This window comes from Macrotis lagotis, chromosome 2 (assembly GCF_037893015.1).
Source record: "Macrotis lagotis isolate mMagLag1 chromosome 2, bilby.v1.9.chrom.fasta, whole genome shotgun sequence".
In the NCBI taxonomy this organism is placed as follows: Eukaryota; Metazoa; Chordata; class Mammalia; order Peramelemorphia; family Peramelidae; genus Macrotis; species Macrotis lagotis.
Window position 1 is genome coordinate 119,486,145 of NC_133659.1, and position 19,254 is coordinate 119,505,398.

At 35.7% G+C, this 19,254-nt stretch overlaps 1 protein-coding gene across 1 annotated transcript in view; it reads right to left on the reverse strand.

The window, feature by feature from the left end:
- Positions 1 to 19,254, reverse strand: part of USH2A (usherin) — a 1,130,853-nt gene that overhangs the window by 1,037,427 nt on the left and 74,172 nt on the right. The window contains exon 3 of the mRNA XM_074222669.1: positions 7,008 to 7,140. Within this exon, the coding sequence (XP_074078770.1) occupies positions 7,008 to 7,140 (133 nt within the window). The remainder of the gene's footprint in view (positions 1 to 7,007; positions 7,141 to 19,254) is intronic.

Consider the following 19,254-nt stretch of genomic DNA (forward strand, 5'->3'; position numbering starts at 1 on the left):
AAGGTTGAATTAGAGTCATGTTGGAAGACTTTAAATATGAATTAGAGGATTATATTTTAATCTAGAGACAATTAATAGGATATTGTTGAAGCTGGAGCAGAGAAATGACATGGTCAGATCTGAGCTTTACAAAATCATAACCACATATTCAAGTACAAATCAAGAGACTTGAGGAAGGGTTTTACAATAGTCAATGATAAAGATGAGTGATGTCTGAACCAAGGTGGTAACTTGTGAGGGTGGGGAGAAAATGGGATGGACAAGAGAGATGTTGTGGTGGCAGAAAAGACAAAAAATTGATAGTTATTGGATATTAAATTTACATATCTAGCCCTAGTTTCTTTTGAGTTATAATTCAGAATCATTGTGGGGACATTTCTACTTAGATGACTCATAGACATCTCAAATGATATGTCTGAAATGGAACTCCTCTTTCTCACAAAAACACTTCTTTAACAAATTATCTTTTTTTTGTTGTTGAGGACATTATAATTATTTCACTTGTCCTAGATGACTGCTTCAGTCACTCTTACTTTTCCTTATTTGATCTTTTGGCATCTTCAATTTTATGTCTACCCTTGTTCTTGCATTCATCTCAGATTCTAGACTAATTCAAGCACATCCTAGTTCAGACCTCCTCACCTCTCACATGAACTCCTAAATGGTTCATCTATTTTCAGGATGCTTTTTCTAATACATCATCCTCACAGCTACCAAAATAAGTTTCCTAAAGCATAGATCTAATCATGTTGGTTCTCTTCTTAAGAGCCTTCAATGAGTACCTAAACTCTAGAAGCTCCCTATTGCCTCCAAGGTCAAATTTAAAAATCCTCTGCCATTCAAAGCCCTTTATAAATTAGTCCTCCCACTCACCATATTTCTAGTCTTTTCATACCTTACTCCCTATTAGTCTCTGTTTCAATGACACTGATCTCTTTACTGTTCCATGAACACAACACTCCATCTTTTGACTCTGGGAATTTTCTTCCATCTCTGCTTTTCCTCCTTGTCTCTACTTCCTGGTTTCTCTGCCTTCCTTTAAATCCCAAATAAAATTCCATCTTCTAAAGGAAGCCTTTCTTATCCTTTCTTAATTCTAGTGCCATCCTTCTTTTATTTCCTATTTATCCTGTATAAGCTGTTTGCACATATTAGTCCATCTGTTTTCTCCTCCATTAGATTGTGAGCTCTGAAAGGGCAGCAACTGTCTTCTATTTTTTTTTTTTGTATCTCAGTACTTATTTAGCATAGGTCATGAGCATTTAATAAATGATCATTAACTAACCTTAGGATAAAATGTAAGCTCTTTGACAACTTGGCATCTAAAACCCTTCATAGTCTCTTTTCAAATTTACTTAACAGTGATCCCATTCAACCTTTCTCTCTATACATTCCAAATTGTAGCCAAACTGGATTAATTAGTTGTTTAATGAATCTGCCATTCCACTTATTCCCTGCCTCTGACCTTCGAACAGGGAGTCCCTCATGGCTGGAATGCACTTCCTCCTCACTTCTTGTAAAGACCTTTCTTTCACTCTCTTCTCAGCTTTCACTCTCCATGGGAAACTTTTCTGACCCTTCTAATTAGTGTTTTCTTCTTCCTCAAATTATATCATTTTCATTTCACTATGTAAATATTGCATTAGGGTAATGGCGATAGAGTGGATAAAGCACCTGATCTTGGAGCTAGTAAAACTCATATTTGAACTTCAAGCTTACCTCCATATCTCAAAATTCCTAATTTTCTGCAAGCCCTGGATCAAACATCATTTTCTGAATGATGTCGCCTAATCTCAGTTCTCCCCCCCTTCTCCAGTTGACACTGCCTTCCCCTAAAATTATCTCATTTTATATATTTTGCATTTTCACATGTAAGCATATAGATGAATATACACATATCTAGGAGAGCCAGGAGCTAGACTGGACTATAGAAAATACCTAGAAGAGTAGCATAGTTTCTGATTACCAAGGACAAGGAAATCTAGTTTAGATGACAGAGTTGTAGGTGAAGGAACTCATAAATGAATTGAGATTCCCACAAATTCTAAGAGTTTCATTTACCTCAAACTAGATATCTATAGGGGCCAAAGAAACTAAAAGTCTACATCTACTGTGGCAATTAAGTCAATCCATGGCTAGATTTTATTCAGAGTAGGATAAGACACTGATTTATAAACATTTCTATAGTTAAGGGGATTTATAAACATTTCTATAGTTAAGGGGTCTTCTTTTTCCTTTGCTTTCTAGCAAAACTTCCTTCTGAAAGATTCCAATCCTCTCTCTACTGAGGAAAGAGGTGATGGATGTTTCATACACAATCTGTGGCCATGTGGAGGGCTGGCAGGTGCTATCCAACTCAGGAACTTGGAAAATACCAGTGGGTCTGAAGCAAGTAGCAACTAGATAACCCAGAAGAAGAAGGAAGGAGTTGCAAATGTTATTCTTTTTTTCCATGTTTTTTCTATTTTATTCTATATGATCTAATAAACATCTGGCATTATAAACAGGTTTAACTTTTTTAATTTGTTGATAATCAATGTCCTCAACCAGACACTGTAACATATGGTCTCACCTGACAGAACTTCCCCTCTGTGAAGTTCTTCAATAGACATACACATATCGGATCATAAGATTTCTTTAGCATCTATTACATATTACAAATTCTGAAAATGATTGTAATCACTGTGAAAAATATTCTATACTGTGAGTTGCCCCAAGACTCACATTATCATTATAAGACCCCCAGTTCACATGTATGGTTGGATACAAGGAAATAGGTCTAGATATAAAAAGTAGATCAGATAGGAAAAACTGATTTTGTAATAGAAATAAAGAGGATAATAGAAATTAATAGAATATAAAAATAAATAAGAAATAACTGATAGTTAGACTGGGAGCAAGGAAGGCCCAAGACTGTCATTAGTGACCCAGTATTTTAAATTCCACCTTATACTTACTACTCTGAACCTCAGTTTACTCATCTTTGAAATGGAGATAACAATATCATCTACCTTACAGGATTGCTGTGACAGTCAAACAAGATTATATATATAAAAGATCTGGAGCAGTGGGACATAAAGAGGAGAGAGATGTCCCTGAAGGTAAGAAGAGCTAGCTTTAAATTCCATTACTCACACACACTGGCAGGTAACAACACCCTGGACAAAGTCACATTACTCCTCAGAGCTTTCTAGAAAACTGCAAAACCATGAATTACAGAGAAGATGCAGACCTGTTTTGCTAAAGGAAGATTCCCTACCTGGGTATTCTTTCTATCAATGAAATCACAAGTCCAGTTCCTATGGCTAAGTGAAGCATTACATATAAATTTCAGCTGTTGTTACAATAATAACTCTTGCTGTTAGACTGACTCAGTTTTTATTTGCAAATATAAGAAAGATTAAAATGATTAAATGGAACTCTCCTAATAAAAAGTTGCAGTGAAATGTAAATTGTTTACTTTTTTTTTCTTTAATTATCACAGAGGTTTATGTTAAAATTACAGCAGCAACAAGAAAAAAAAATCTTTGTTCTTGCTCATTTCAAGAATATCATTTTCCAAGTGCTCAGAACTATCCAAGAATTCACATGTGGAAATACCAGTCCCTGTCAGGTCCAGTTCTGGAACCTGGGGACTGAAGTGAGACACCTGCCTCATGACACAGTGGCATCCCGGATAGAAAGGGAAGACACATTTCTATCAAGAGGGTGGGAGGCCATCATCTGAGCTACCTTTGTGTGAGATAGTGTAAGCATCCAGGCAAAGACAGCCGGTGCTGAATTGCATGAGAGCTCCCTTAATTCTGCTCACAGTGATCTCTCTTGCACAATTACCTCTCCTGAATGAAACCATCTTGGATATGGACAAAAGTATGGAGAGCAGTGACTTAATTTTTTGATTAAAAAAAAAAGAATGATTTATAATAAGTCCATAGGAACATTCTGTACCTATCTCTTTTCTGATTAGAGAGGTGGCATGGAGCCTGGCTCATTAAGCAGAAGTAATGAGCCAGTCCGTGTGCCACCTCTAATTAGAGAAAAGATACAGTAGGTACAACTGTACCTATAAATTGATACAATAAAGATTAAAAATATTTTAACATATCTTTTTTCTACTATAATCATTAGAGAACTAATATTCAAAATGAAAAAAAAAGCTAAAAAAATAAAAATAAATTTCCAAAGAAGCATTTTGCCATAAGGAATCAAGATTAAATTTTGCTTGATTCATTTAATAAAACCTCATATTAAAGTCCATGCTTCCTATATTGAAGAAGTACTTCAACATTTAGTATATTGAAAAGATTAAGACTTAGTCATCCTAAGAAGCATAGAATAGACAAATCTTATTACTCAACCATCAAAAGTTTTCGGGGGGAGCACTTTGGTGCACTATAACCCTTTCTAGTGGAAACTAAATTTAGAAAAGACTCTCATCATTTAATTTGGTATTGTGATACTAGGGCCTCTCCTTATGGGTTTGGGGTGGGGAGAGGAAGGGAAATCATGATCACATCAACCCTGTCATTGTTCCTGGAAGGGGGTGTGTCAATCTAATCCCCTATGGTCTAATTCACTATCCCTGTACAGTTCCTCTATTATGTGTATTGTCTCCCCAAATTAGCTTCTTGAGATCAGGGACTTGGTTTGCTTTTGCTTTTATCTACATCCTCAGTATCTAGTTCAGAGCTAGGATGTGTTTAAAAGTGCTTTTTTTATCCATTCATTCAGATTATGCTGATATAATGAGTTATATGCAGAAGACTTTCTTGTAAAATGATTATAAAACATAGAATCTAAAAAATAGTTCTTTTCCCTAGAAGAGGGAACTTAGAGTGAGTCCGTACCCTCCAAACAAGACAGGGAGCTGAGCAGAGCATAGCTCATGTCAAGGAAAGCTCTCCACTCTGGACGACAGTTATCAGGATACTACTAATGAAAAAGCTGTCAACAGTTTATCAACAGGTATTTTTTAAAGTATGCGAGGCACTGTGCTAAGTTCTGGCCATACAAAGAAAAGAAGAAACATCAAATGGCATGAATTTTGTAAAAGAAGGGAAGAAAAACATTAATAAGCATGGAGGAGAAAGAAGGAGGTTATATCGCATAATCTCTCTGGGGCTGAACAGCCCTATGAGAACCGTGAAGTCCGGAGGTCAGTCTAGGTCATCAGGGAGAGAAATTAATTTCTTAATGAAGCTGTGGAGTGTGATGGAAAATTACTGGACTTGGAGTCAAGATACGTAGGAAAAACAATAATAATCAGTAATTTAACCTTTTCAAAGACGTTTTACACTTATCTTATTTGGTCCCATACAATTATCCTGTGAAGTAGGAGCCATAGGTATTATTTCTATTCTACAGATTAGGAGACTGACGTTCAGAGAACCTCATGCTCACAAAGCTTAGTAGTTCACAAGCTAGATGTGAACTGGATATTCTGTTATCTGATATCCTTGATTCCAGGTTTAGGATTCTATATACCATGTATTCATGGGCCACTACCTCTCAAGTTCTTTACGTATAAACTAGAGACAACACTAACATTACTTACCCCTCAATTTGCAAGACTTACATTATTCAACTCATAATCTTATGGAAACAGAAAGTTGAAAAGCTTTCAATCAAGGACTTATGATTGTGTGTGTGACATCTTATAGCCCTCCATCATTGGTAACTATTAATATTTTTATTATTATATAGGTTGCGAAATTGCCCATAATTGATAATTACAATTGTGATCCAAGCATAGAAGGGAGGAGCAATAACTTAAAAACATTCCTACAGAAAGGATGGGTTGGCATTTACAGTGTCAAACTTATATAGAAAATAAATCCCTGTTGGCTGTACACTAATTTAGAAAGCCACAAATTAACATTATATATATATATAAATTGCATTTTATTTATATTTATTTTGTTAAACATTTATCAATTACATTACTAGGGAGTTTTGTTGACCTCAAGTGTGATATTTCTGGTCTAATTCCCTAAAAAGGGGAAGAGTAGAACAAATAGCAAAACTCTCAACTACCAAAAAGAAGGTTGAAAAGGATGAGCCACTTGGGCCAAATAGTATGAAGTTCAAGAAGAATAATTCTTGCAGAGGTCTGAGGGGGATCCAAGCAGGAGTGTTCTGGAACCCTCTCAAACTGGCTATGGAGAGTCAATTCTTTCAGTGTGAACACTTACCTCAGAAATCAGGAAAAATAACAAATTAGAGACTGAAATATTATTTGTTGATTGCCTAAATTTAGGAAAGTTATGGAGAAAATGTAACTAGTGCAGATAAAATTCTTGTGTGTATGCTGTGTACATTTCTCCACCCTGCCCCAAAGAACCAGTTTTTAACCTTTTACTAGCAACTCATTTGTCTAAGCTTATCTAAATATAGGACACACACAATCACAATAAAAACTACCCAATAAAATCAACCACCCATTTTTGGGTGATGTTCATGCCACACAAATGGGAAAAGTTGATACTTCTGAATGATGGTCTAGTACCTCAAATGTGACCAACAAGTTGGGAAAATACCATCTAATTTCTCCTTAATATGCAAAATAATTTAATACTCAGTTTCACTTTGGTTCACCATAACACCCCCCCCTCAGTGGGTTTTTTTTATCTTGGCAAGGCAATGGGGTTAAGTGACTTGCCCAAGGTCATATTGCTAAGTAAATATTAAGTGTTTGAGGTCAAATTTGAACTCAGGTCCTCCTGTCTCCAGGGCTGGAGTACCATTCGCTGCACCACCAAACTGCCCTCAATTTACCATAAAACCTTTATATAAGCCCAGTTCCTATCTGCTAAATCGTGATAAGTCTCATTTCAAGGAAAGATCCAAAATAGATGCTTATTTACATTGCCAAATGCTTCAAAACATTCACATCAGTGTGTTTAAGCACTCAGGCTCACCATCTTTAAAATAATGATTTGACCGACACTTTTTTTTCAAGAAAATATAGGATGAATGAAACATAATAGCCTTCAAGTTCTGAAACTTACCATTTGAACTTTGTCCAATTCTTACAGCCCCAGGGGCAAGATCTGTAACTGGACCACTGAGAGCTCTTACATCAAAAGCTGTATGGTCATCTTCCAAACCATTGATGAAGAAACTGATTTTTGTATGATGAACCTATAAAGAAATCATCATTATTAATCATTTTTAATTTCTTAAATTAAAAATTTAATCTTAAATCTTAAAATAATAAGTTAAAGTTTAGAACTAAATAGTAATTGAGCTATTTAATCAATCATATTGCTAGTTTGATAAAAAATCTAAAGCATCAACATTTAATTCAGACAAACAGAAAGATACTTTTCAATAGCACAGTCTTGAAAATGTTGTCTTCATAGTTATCCCTTCACATTAACAAATTTAGAGAACTGATGGAAAAATTTAGGGAAAGTGAAGTTGATTGGTTCAGAAAATGCATAAATTAGACAGTGTAATGGAAAAGGCACTGAACTAGTAGACCAAAAGAATCAAGTTCTAGTCTTAGATCCATCACTTACTATACAAATATCATAAATATAGCATTTATCCCTGAAAGAGACTTTAAGGTGATATACTGCTAACTGTGCTAAAAGGAATATTGAACAAATAATCAACTGGCAATCATTTATTAAGCATCTATTATGTGCTTAGCAATGGAGATACTAAAACAAAAAAAAAAGAAAGGCAGGAAGGAAAGAAGGAAGGAAGGAAAGAAGGAAGGAAGGAAGGAAGGAAGGAAGGAAGGAAGGAAGGAAGGAAGGAAGGAAGGAAGGAAGGAAGGAAGGAAGGAAGGAAGGAAGGAAGAAGAAAGAAAGATGGGAGGGAAGGAGGGAGGGAGACAGACACAGTCCTTGCTCTCCAAGTACTTACATTCTATCTGCCTCCCTGCATCTTCTTTCCTTCATCTAATAAACAGAGGTGACAATTTGCAAATCTTTTACTCAAGGGCTCTTAACTAGGTACTTGTAATAGTTTTAAATGTGATTCACAAACCTAAAGCCCTATGTAAATTCTTCCTATTATTTTTGATTAAATGTTTTATCAAATAATTTTTATATTTGTAGATAATAATTATAGTAATTATAATTATATTAAGGCATAGAAATGGGTTGAGTAAACCAATGTAATCCAATAAGCATTTATGAAGTGCCTACTGTAGGCACGCACACTGTGATAAGCACTAGTGATACAGTTAATAAAAAGACAGGCCCAGGAGTACCTGAGTTCAAATGTGGCCTCAGACACTTAATAATTACCTAGCTGTGTGGCCTTGGGCAAGCCACTTAACCCCATTTGCCTTGCAAAAAGCTAAAAAAAAAAAAAATGAAAAAAAAGACAGGCCCTTCCCTCAAGGAGCTTATATTCTAAAGAGGGAAGACAATATACAACAGGAGGCAGGACAGCAATGGGGGGGAAAGGGGGGGTATACTAGGAAAGTATAAAACCAGGCCCAACAGAGTGGAGTGATCATTTAAAAATCTATCACCATAAAAAGGGTAAGTCTAGATCAATGGTGTCAAACTCAAATATAATTGGAACCCTGAGGCTGCACAATGACTTAGAAAAACCACAAATTTACATTATGTGCATTATATTTTATGCTACTATATACAACCTATTGTGTACAATTATAGATTATAATTACAGAGTATATACAAAATTAATACAAGGTATTTGGGAGGAGTGGAACATTCAACAAAATTACCAAATTTTCAAAGAGTGGTGAGTGAGTAGAGGAAGATAATCATAACTTTTGACATGGTGAGTTTGATATGTAGGTGATTAGTTTGAAGTACACCAACTAGTTGGGTGGTACAGGCCTGGAGCTCAGGCAAGACACTAGGGTATGTGAATACGGGAATCATCTTCGCAGAAATAAGAATGAATATAAATAGAAATTGCTCAAATGAGAGAGAATAGAGGAGAAAAGGACCCAGGATAGAGCCAGGACAAATAATAAGGAACCATTATATAAAAAAGGGCCCAGTAATAAGCAACAAAGAAGAAATTTCTCTGCAGGTTTTAGGATTCCAAATCCACTCTTCTGTCTTTTCAATTACACTTAAAAATTTTCTGTTTCGATTTCCTCAGTTATAAAATGCAAATCAGATTAGCTGTCCAAGCTATTTCACAAGGTTGTTGCAAGGAACAAGTTAAAAGAATGTTCAATTGGGAAGTTGTGAAAACTATTCATCAGTTGTATGTATAAAGTGGTAGTATTAAAAGGAGAAATCACAAAAATAATATTGCTCGTTGGCATTATTTACATTTAGAACATATTATTACTTGTAACAAATTATATTATAATGTTCTTGAGGGCAGAACCATTCCTTAATTATCTTTATGTCGGTACATATTGCATAGTCTTTAATAAATGCTTCAGTGACTAAAAAGCTTTCATCACTGCCTGAATTTATAAAATAATGGAAGGATTTCTGGATTCATTGGAGTTCAGAACTGCCCCTGCTAATGCAAGTCCCAAACCATCTGCAATTCAATAGAGAAATCAGAGGAAGAAAAGTAGACCAATAGTTCATTTGACAGACAGAGAAATTGAGGCTTAACTTAAGGAATTTGATAAAGTCACACAAGGTAGTTTGAACTCAATTCCTCTGATTCCAGAGTCAATACTCTGAGGCATATAGAAGTTAAATGACTGGGGTGGCTAGGTGGCCCAGTGGATAGAGCACTGGCCTTGGAGTCAGGAGTACCTGAGTTCAAATCTGGCCTGAGACTCTTAATAATTACCTAGCCATGTGGCCTTGGGCAAGCCACTTAACCCCATTGCCTTGAAAATATCGTAAAAAAAAAAGTTAAATGACTTATTCATAGTGAAGGTATATTGTGACAAATGGTATCATTGATTCCTAATTCCAAAGTATTCCTGATCAGGGATTCCTAACTCCAAGAATAACAATTTTTTTTTTTTACTATAGTATTCTGCTTTAGTAAGGGGCAAAATGAATAGAATCTTGGACCTGAAGTCAGAAAGATTTGATTTCAGATCTGAACATAGACATTTACTAGCTGTGAGACTCTGAGCTTAACCCTGCTTGCCTGTTTCCTCTTCTGTAAAATGATCTGGAAAAGAAAATAGCAAGCCACACCTGTATCTTTCTCAGGAAAAGCCCAAATGGGGTCAAGGAAAGTGTACAATATTTTTAAAATAACTAGTTACTAGGCATGAATAACTCAGTGAGAACATCTCTATTGACTAAATCAAAAGATTAGAGTCTTTAGATTAGGTTAAAAAATTGGATTCAGGGGCAGCTAGGTGGCGCAGTAAATAGAGCACCAGCCCTGGAGTCAGGAGTACCTGAGTTCCAATATGGCCTCAGACACTTAATAATTACCTAGCTGTGTGGCCTTGGCCAAGCCACTTAACCCCATTTGCCTTGCAAAAACCTAAAAAAAAAAAAATGGATTAAATGAAGCAATGTTTCACAGAAGGTAAATTCAAATTGGTCGAAAAGATTTGGTAACACATGTCTAAAACCAGGAAAATAGTTTGAAATTGAGCATTCAAGAACAGAGAACCATTCTATCCAAGGGAGGCATCAGTGAACCAGGGAGTCTCCAACAGGCTTCTTGCACCTAGTCACCTGTTAGTCAGAGGACCTTATGAACTTTGGAAGACTGGAGAAATAAGGCTTTTTCATTGGCATGCTAACAGCATCCTACCATGTCCCCAGGATAGGACAGGCTGGCAGCACTGTCTGCATCAGGATCCAAGAACAAACTAGACATTGAGGAAAGAGATTAAAGACTATAAATGGACACCAGCAAAAAAGTTCTAACATGTTTGGGGAATACCAAATGTATGATTAATCCAACATACTGGTCCATTTAAGTGATACATCTAAAATATCTCTGTAGAAGCAGTGTAGTATTATGAATAAGGATCCGGGAACACCTAATTTTAAATCTTGCCTCTGGGACTGAATGGCTTTGTAATTCTGGGCAAGACTTTTAACCTCTTTGCTCCCCAAGTAAACTAGTTGTTATCAGTGTACTTTAGTGGAGAGAATTTACACAACAGGGAGTTATCTATACAAGTTTATCCAGATCAAAAATAAAACAAAACTCTCTTGAAATGTTAATCTTGTTTTGTTTATTTCCAGTGAGTTAGTGTGAACTGTCTGCCTTTCTCTCTCTCTCTCTCTCTCTCTCTCTCTCTCTCTCTCTCTCTCTCTCTCTCTTTCACCTATCTAGATCTCTGATTTCAGTAGAAAATTTTCCTTCAACGAAGATATGCAACTCACAGTAATAATACCAATGGCTGACACTTACACAGCACTTAATGTTTGCAAAATACTCTACATAGTACAATCATTGATCTTTACAACAATTATACATTGCTACTAACCAAGTTTTACAGATGAGGAAATTGAGGCATAATTGCTTATTAGCATCTGAGACAAGATCCAAACCAAATTTCTATCTTCAAATTCTGGATGATATTTGACCTTCGTTTTCAAAGAAAACCATGTCATCAGAGAGATGGTGCCATGACATGCACGTGAATTGGATTTGATTGAGGGAAAGTACTGTGCTAAATCATTAGCCTCACTTTCTCCTCTAGAGTCATGTTTCCAATGGCCAGATATGAATCTGGACAACTTGGAGATAGTCCTGGATGAAAGGCAATAGGGATTAAGTGATTAAGGGATTAGCCCAAGGTCACACAGTTAGTACAGATATGAGATCAGATTTGAACTCAGGTCTTCCTGACTTCAGGGCTGAAGTTCTTCTCACTGTGCCATCTAGAAGCTAATATTCTTAGAGATTCCCAGGTCCTAAAAAGTTGAATGATTTATTTATGCTCAAACAGCTACTGTGTGCCAGAGGCAAGACTTTAACCCCAGATCTTCCTCATTCCAAAGCTGGGTCTCTATTTCCTATATTGTGTTTCCTCTGAATGTGATTTCAATAGTTATATATGTATAAGTAGATAGGTAGGCATGTAGATATGCAGGTAAGTATGTGAATTTATGCACATATATGACTTCGCTAGCAACAAAACAAATTAGCTCCATTGCATAAGGGGAAAGAAAGGTAAATTAGAACTCCTTTGGTCAGTGACTAATAGCAAGAATTTATTAAGTACCTTTTATGTGCAAAGTGAATGAAAAGGAAAGACAGTTCCCTAATAATACACAACCTCAAATGTCTAATTAATTTGCTGGAAAAATCTTCTCCATAAAGTTCCTGCAGCTAGTATACACAAAATACCCAAATGATTGGTTGAATGTTTTTAACCAAACTAACTGGCTATTTTAATATGATATAGACACAGTTTTGGTCTATCTAACTTTCCTATGGCACTAAGTCTTCTTGACTGAAATATGAATGGAAATCACAATGTCCCCATGAACAAAAGAGTCTGAAGAGGGCAAACAAAAGACTTCAGAGGTTGTGTAATATCAGACAACTGCAAGGCTTAACCTAAATAGTTGATTGTTTTAAATTCAAACATGGGCAACCTAGATATGATCCCACTGTTCCTAAAGTCTTGACAAATTGATCACCTTTTTAGAAACAGCTTGTAATTTGTCTATAAGATCACAACTTGGATGATTATGAGGGGCTTTTCCCCCTTAAAGACAAAAACAAAAACTATAGACTTGGAAAAATAATTACTGGCAACAACAGCTTTCTCCAGAGTTATCCAACGTAGTTTTTTTCCTACTCCAAATGAAACTCTCTTAATTTTCACTGCTTTCTTTCTTTAAATATCACTGACCAAGACACTAGATTTTATTTAATTCTCAAAAAAAGACTGTCACATACATGAAGTTGCATGAGGAGGAACAGTTATTCTGCCTTTTTTTGCATCCCATTTTTTACAGCCTGTTACTGTCATTTGGTGTTTGACTGTTATCATTATAAAAGATACAGGCTTTTCCACTTTGTTATTTGTAGCATTATCTCATGTTTTACAACATCTTTGTACAACATGCAGGCACATGAAATATAACTAGTGAAAAGTTCTCGGTGGTATTAATGCATAAAAAAGAATGTGGTTCCATCTCTACTGTCTTTGCCCAGCCAAAAGCTGATGAACAGCCAATTTTCCTTTATCACATTAGCACAGCCATGAGGGAAACACATTTGTTCTAGTCAGCTACACTAAAGATACTATTACCAATCTAACATATACATGTTTTATATCAGCAGTATTCTCCGAGTATGAGAGAGCCAACAATATATTAACACTACCATGACAGTTTATTTAAGAAAAGAAAATTGTCTCTGTAGAGGGACAGAAGTTAGAAATGTATGGCGGAAAGCTCAGTGTCACTGGTCTAATAAAGGTAATAATTCTTAGGCTTTCTTTATAGCAGGTAACACTCCTGTGACAGTTCTGTCATATCATTCAAATAAAAATGTTGTCTTTTACAAGTTTAAGTGCACCTTTATTTTGAGTCAGATAGAAAGCATGTTTTTGATTTTCTTCTTCCACTGTATTATATCCATAGTCAAGAGTTCAGGACCTTTTTTTTTTTATCAACTTATCACAAATTTGCTTACTAGAAGAATTCAGTGTCATGTATACCAGGTTCTAAGAAGATAAGGTATGCTTGCTTTTTTCTTAAAACCTTAAGAAAAAAAGATGACTAATGATGATCTTATGACTTTTTTTCCTCCCATTGCTGCTACCCCCTCCCAAATCTTTTTATATAAATAAGATAAAAATTGGTTTGGATTTTTGAAACACATTTCATGCACTAAGTATCTCTGGACCACTTTACAATTCTGATCGGGGTGCACAGGCTCGACAAATAATGAAGGCTAAGGTGGCAGTTCTGCTTCTGGCAATAGCTCATTCTGATGATCCCCTTGCCAGATATCAAAGGGGATAGGAATATGCAAGATAGAGTTTCTGATTTGTTAGAGAAAAAAACCTCCCTACCTACTTCTTTCACTTCACTAAGCAAGTTAGAGGCAAATGTGGAAAAATATGGATGGTTTATCTTAAATGCAGTCACAGTATCTAGGAAGTCTTTATATCCTATTTAAAGAGTATAAAGAAACCTTAGAAAGAAGTAAGATGTCAGGTCTTTCTCTAGTCTTCATTCTGTTGACATCTCATTTTTAATTTGCTACTATTTTGATTAGGTCACCTTTAGGTCTCTAGAAAGAACTCTATTGGTCCTTTCTGGTTTAGAAGTATGTTACAAAGGAGAAATATGCTTCCTTTACCACCCTCCCATAGTCTCTTCTGCTTAAGCAGAGGAGAGTACGAATCAATGGAAAATAGACCCACAGAAGAGCAGTGTGGACATCAGGAAATTAAAATAATCAAATCTATTTTGAAATAAATGTTGCAATGCCCCCATGAAAATGAGTTGTGGTCTAGAGACACACTGAAGCTCTTTTTGTAATCATTCAAATTCAGCTACCTTTCATCAGTTTATAGGCAATGATTGCTTAAAGGTTGAACTATAAAGAAAATGCCATTACATGGGCTTGCTTCATTCTTGAAGGAGAACAATGTTTCCATGAGAGCAACCAGGTGATACAGTAGATAGAGCACTGGACTTGAAACCAGAAAGACTCATCTTTCTGAGTTCAAATATAGTCTCAAACACTAGTCATGGAACCCTGGAAAAGTCACTTAACCCTTAGCTCCCTCACATATAATATTGCCACTAGAGAAGGAATTGGCAAGTATTTTTGCCAAGAAAACCCCAAATAGGATCACAAAGAGTCAGATACAACTGAAACAAGTATGCACCAAACATCATGCTAGGCATTATGGGTCATACCAAGGCAGCAAGGTTCTGATATTTGCCCTAAAGTATATTTGCATTTATATATACATATGTATATGTATAACAAATTAGACATTATTTCAATCATTCAATAAATATCGTTTTAAGTATTTATTGTTTACAAAGTAAGAAGGACCCTATGACACAAAATTTAAAGGACAATGGAAGAACTAAAGACAGTTTATAAGTATTTATATACTCAAACATTATATACTGCATATATACATTTATGTATGTGTGCTTAAACAGATCCAGAATAGTAATTCCCTTTGTCCTTTCCTCTACCTCATAAAGGATGAAATCCTAATAAAGGTAAACCACAAATTGGTAGCTCTTTTTAAGGCAGCTAGATGGCCCAATGGAAAGACGTGCAGTCAAAAAGATCAGAGTTCACATCTGACCTCAAACACTTACCAACTGTGTGACACTGGGCAAGTCACTTTACTTGTTTGCCTTCTCAGCTTTAAAATGGGGATAATAATAGTACCCCCTCTTAGGACTGTCATGAGGATCAAATAAAATATTTATTTGCAAAGAGCCTAGTATGGTGTATGTATAGCCTCCACCACTTAGTTTCTTTATCAAGTCATTTAACCTAAAGGCTTTATTTTCCTCATCCAGTTGATCATTCTAAGATCCAATGACTCTATCTAGTCTCCTTCATTTTCCTTGCAAAGACATTCCATCTCCCATTTCATCTAAAATTCTCTTTCCTCACCTTTTCCTTCAGTCTTTCCTGACTTTTTTTCAAGAACAAACTAAAATTCTGTCTTCTAATTGAAAACTTTTAACTTCTTTATAAATGTTAATGCCTTCCCTCTACAACTATTTCCCATTTATCCTAGGTATATTTAGCTTTTACATTTTTGTTTCCATGTTATCTCTCCTATCAGATTGTGAGCTCCTTGCTCATTCCATCAGTGCTACAACCAGGGACAATTTGGGGCTATCTGCATTGGAGAATACCATCTGTACCTGGAGAAAGAATTGTGGAGTTTGAACAAAGACCAAAGACTATTACCTTCAAATTAGAAAAACAAAATGTTATCTTATTATGTAATTTTGCTATCTCATACTTTATATTTCTTCCTTAAGGATATGATTTCTCTTTTATCATATTCAACTGAGATCAGTGTATACCATGGAAACAATGTGAAGACCAACAGAATGTCTTCTGTGGGGTGGGGGGAGGGAAGCAAGAATGAGGGGAAAATTGCAAAACTCAAAATAAATAAAATCTTTCTTAAAAAAAAAAAAGACTGTGAGCTCCTTGAGGAAGGAACTATTTTTTTTTCATTTCTTTGTATCCTCAGCACTTAGTACAGCAACTGGCATGAAGTTGTTATCCAGTTTATGACTGCATTTCTAGACAAAGATACAACAATGGTTTGCCATTTCCTTCTGCAGGTCATTTTACAGCTGAGAATACTGAGACAAACAGGGTGAAGTGACTTGCCCAGAGTAACACAGCTAATATCCAAGATCAGATTTGAACTCAGGAAATGAGTTTTCCTGACCCCACTGTACCACCTAGCTGCCCAACTGGAACATAGTAGGAGTTAAATAAATTTGTGTTGATGATTCTGACTCATCTGTAAAATAAAGGAATTGAACTTGACAGTTACAAAGAACCTTTCTAGTTTGAAATCTATGATTTTTTTGTTCATAATTCCTTTATCTTTCCCCCATTTTCCCTTACAATTATTTTAGAATAATCCTTTTTAATCTTTATCCAAATCCCCTCCAGTTTTTTCTCTTCCATTTAAAAAGTATGGGACTAGAGAAAACACTCACAGATCTCAGACAGAGCATAAAGAAAGGATGAAAATGATGGATGTTGAATTCACCCTTATATTCTCAGGAAGTAAGCCAAGGGGCTGGTAAGAGATGTGAACTCACTACTGACCCAAAGTCAGAAGTGCTATCACTCAAACACTTGACATGTGCATGGATATATAGGAAATCATTTCTGCATACCATCCAGCACTCAAACTCCCTGCCAATATTCAGTAGATGTCTTTAAGATTCTGAGCAGCTGCCTTAAGTAGAAACTAAGACTTGTCATACAAACAAAGCTGAGTTAAAACTCTCATTTTTACTATGCATGAATTACCTCTGATGAAACCTGGAACAAAAGAAGAAGATGGGATACTGAGTCTTTATATTCCATTAAATAATAAATGGCTTATATCTAAGTTTTATATACTTAAAAGAAATACATGATTTACCATAAGTACTTATCATCCAGCCATTCTATGTCTTATTAGATTTTTTTTCAGCTCCAATACCCAGTACTGAGGAAAAACTTATTAAAATATTTCTGATAAACTAAACGAAGGGAAAAATTTTCAGGCCAAAGGAAGACTATGCATCACTTTAACCACTCTCACAGTACAGTATCATGCAAGGCATTTTGAATTGTCTTATTCTTTAAAAAAAAAATTCTGGAACTGAAAGAAAGGTCTTCACAATGACCCTTCCTTGAAGGGTTTGCTCTATGCCCTAAGGCATGCAAGATAATAACGGTATGAGTAGTTACTGTTCATCCAGTGAGGGAGTGACATGCCCTTTTACTTTGGTTGAAAAAATGGTACTAGCAAATATTTATTCTTTTGAAGGTTGGAAGTCTGTCAGCCCAGGAAACTATAAGTATCACTTTATTTATCCATCAAATAAGGAACACACAGCTAACATCTTCCTTTTCCTAATCCCCACAAGACTGTGAATCTGAGTGAGATGTTGCCGCTTTCTTGGCCCAAGAAAAAATGAATTGCTTTTATAACCATTTTAGTATTTCATATCAAGAGGCTTCCTTCCAACTATCAGGTCAGAAATGAGTACTGATTTGAAAGTGGCCCTTTCAGGTTGCCTTCATCTGCTCTGTATATATCTTGTATATACACTGAGTTATTTCCATCTTATCTCCCCCTCAAATATGAGTTCTTTAAGAGCAGGAACTGATTTTTGCCTTTCTTTATATCCCAATGGTATCTGACCAATAGTAAGGACTTAAGAAACACTGTTTGACCAATTGATGAAACTAATCTTTAATCACCTTGTTATATTTATCATCATATTGCATATTTATTTAGTCCCAAATTCCCCTTTCATGTCAATCAATATTTAGTCATTTCCTACTATGTTCCAGGCTCAGGACTGAGTTCAAAGAAAGGCAAATGATAATCCTTGCTTGCTAGAAGCTCACCAAAGACAACATGCAAGCAATTATGTATAAACAAGCTACATAAGGGATAAATTGGAAATAATCAATGGAATGAAAGCATTCAAATTAAGGGGGATCAGGAAAGGATTCTTGTAGAAGATGGAATTTTAGCTGAGCCTAGAGGAAGGCAACAAGGCAGAGAGGAGAAGGAAGAGAATTTCAGGCAGAGGGCACATTCAATATAGATGGAATGTCTTATGTGAGCAAAAACAAGGAAGTCAGTATTACTGGATTTCAGAATGTGTGGAGGAGAGTAAGAAGTTAAAGTAAGAAGTTAAAAACCCCAGATTATAAAAAGCTGTAAAAGTCAAACAGAGGACTTTATTTTGGGTTCTAAAAGCAATAAGGAATCACTGAAGTTTACTGAGTAGTAGAGAGATGATATGGTCAGGTCTGCACTTTAGGAAGATCATTTTGAGAGTACGGTGGAGGATGGACTAGGATGGGACAGTGAGCAAACTATTTCAATACTCCAGACCTGAAGTGATAAAGACTTGTACCAGGACAGTGAAAGTGTCAGAGAGAAGGAGATAAATTAGAGGTATGTGACAAAGATCAGTAAGCCATGACAAGGGATTTGATAGGAGGGGTAAGAGAGTGAGAAGTCAAAGACAACTCTTAGACTCCAAGTCTGGGAGACTAGGTTCCCTTCATGGGGAATACCACATGGTCATAAAATATTACTTACACAGTAGGGGTGTGAGTCAAACAATCATTCTTCCTTCTGGCTTAGGCTAATTTCAACATGTCTAAAAGTTTGCCACGAGCCAAAGGGGAGTGGTACAGAGCAAAGCAAAACGGAACTGAACTAAGCATCAAAAACTGTCTTTGCCTTCCAGGAAAAAAAAGTAATGTCTGAGGACACTATGAATATCTTAATTGAAGAGCCAGCATTTATATATTCCTTTAAGGTTTGCAAAACCCCTTATAAATATTATCTCATTTGATCTTCACAACAACCCTGGGAAGTAAGTGATATTATTATTCCTATTTTACAGATGAGGAGTTAGAGGTTAAGTGACTTGATCAGGTAGTTAGAATATATCTAAGACCAGATTTGAACTCAAGTCTTCCTGACCAGAAGAGGTCTAAGACCCTATTCACTCTGCCATGTAGCTATCCAATTGAGAGGAAAAATAAAAAAAAAAATCACTGATGATAACAATAAAGGAAATAGTATCAAAATAGGAAAAACTGATACTACAAACACAGACAATGGGTTACATGATGGAACAAACCACTTTTTGAATGATG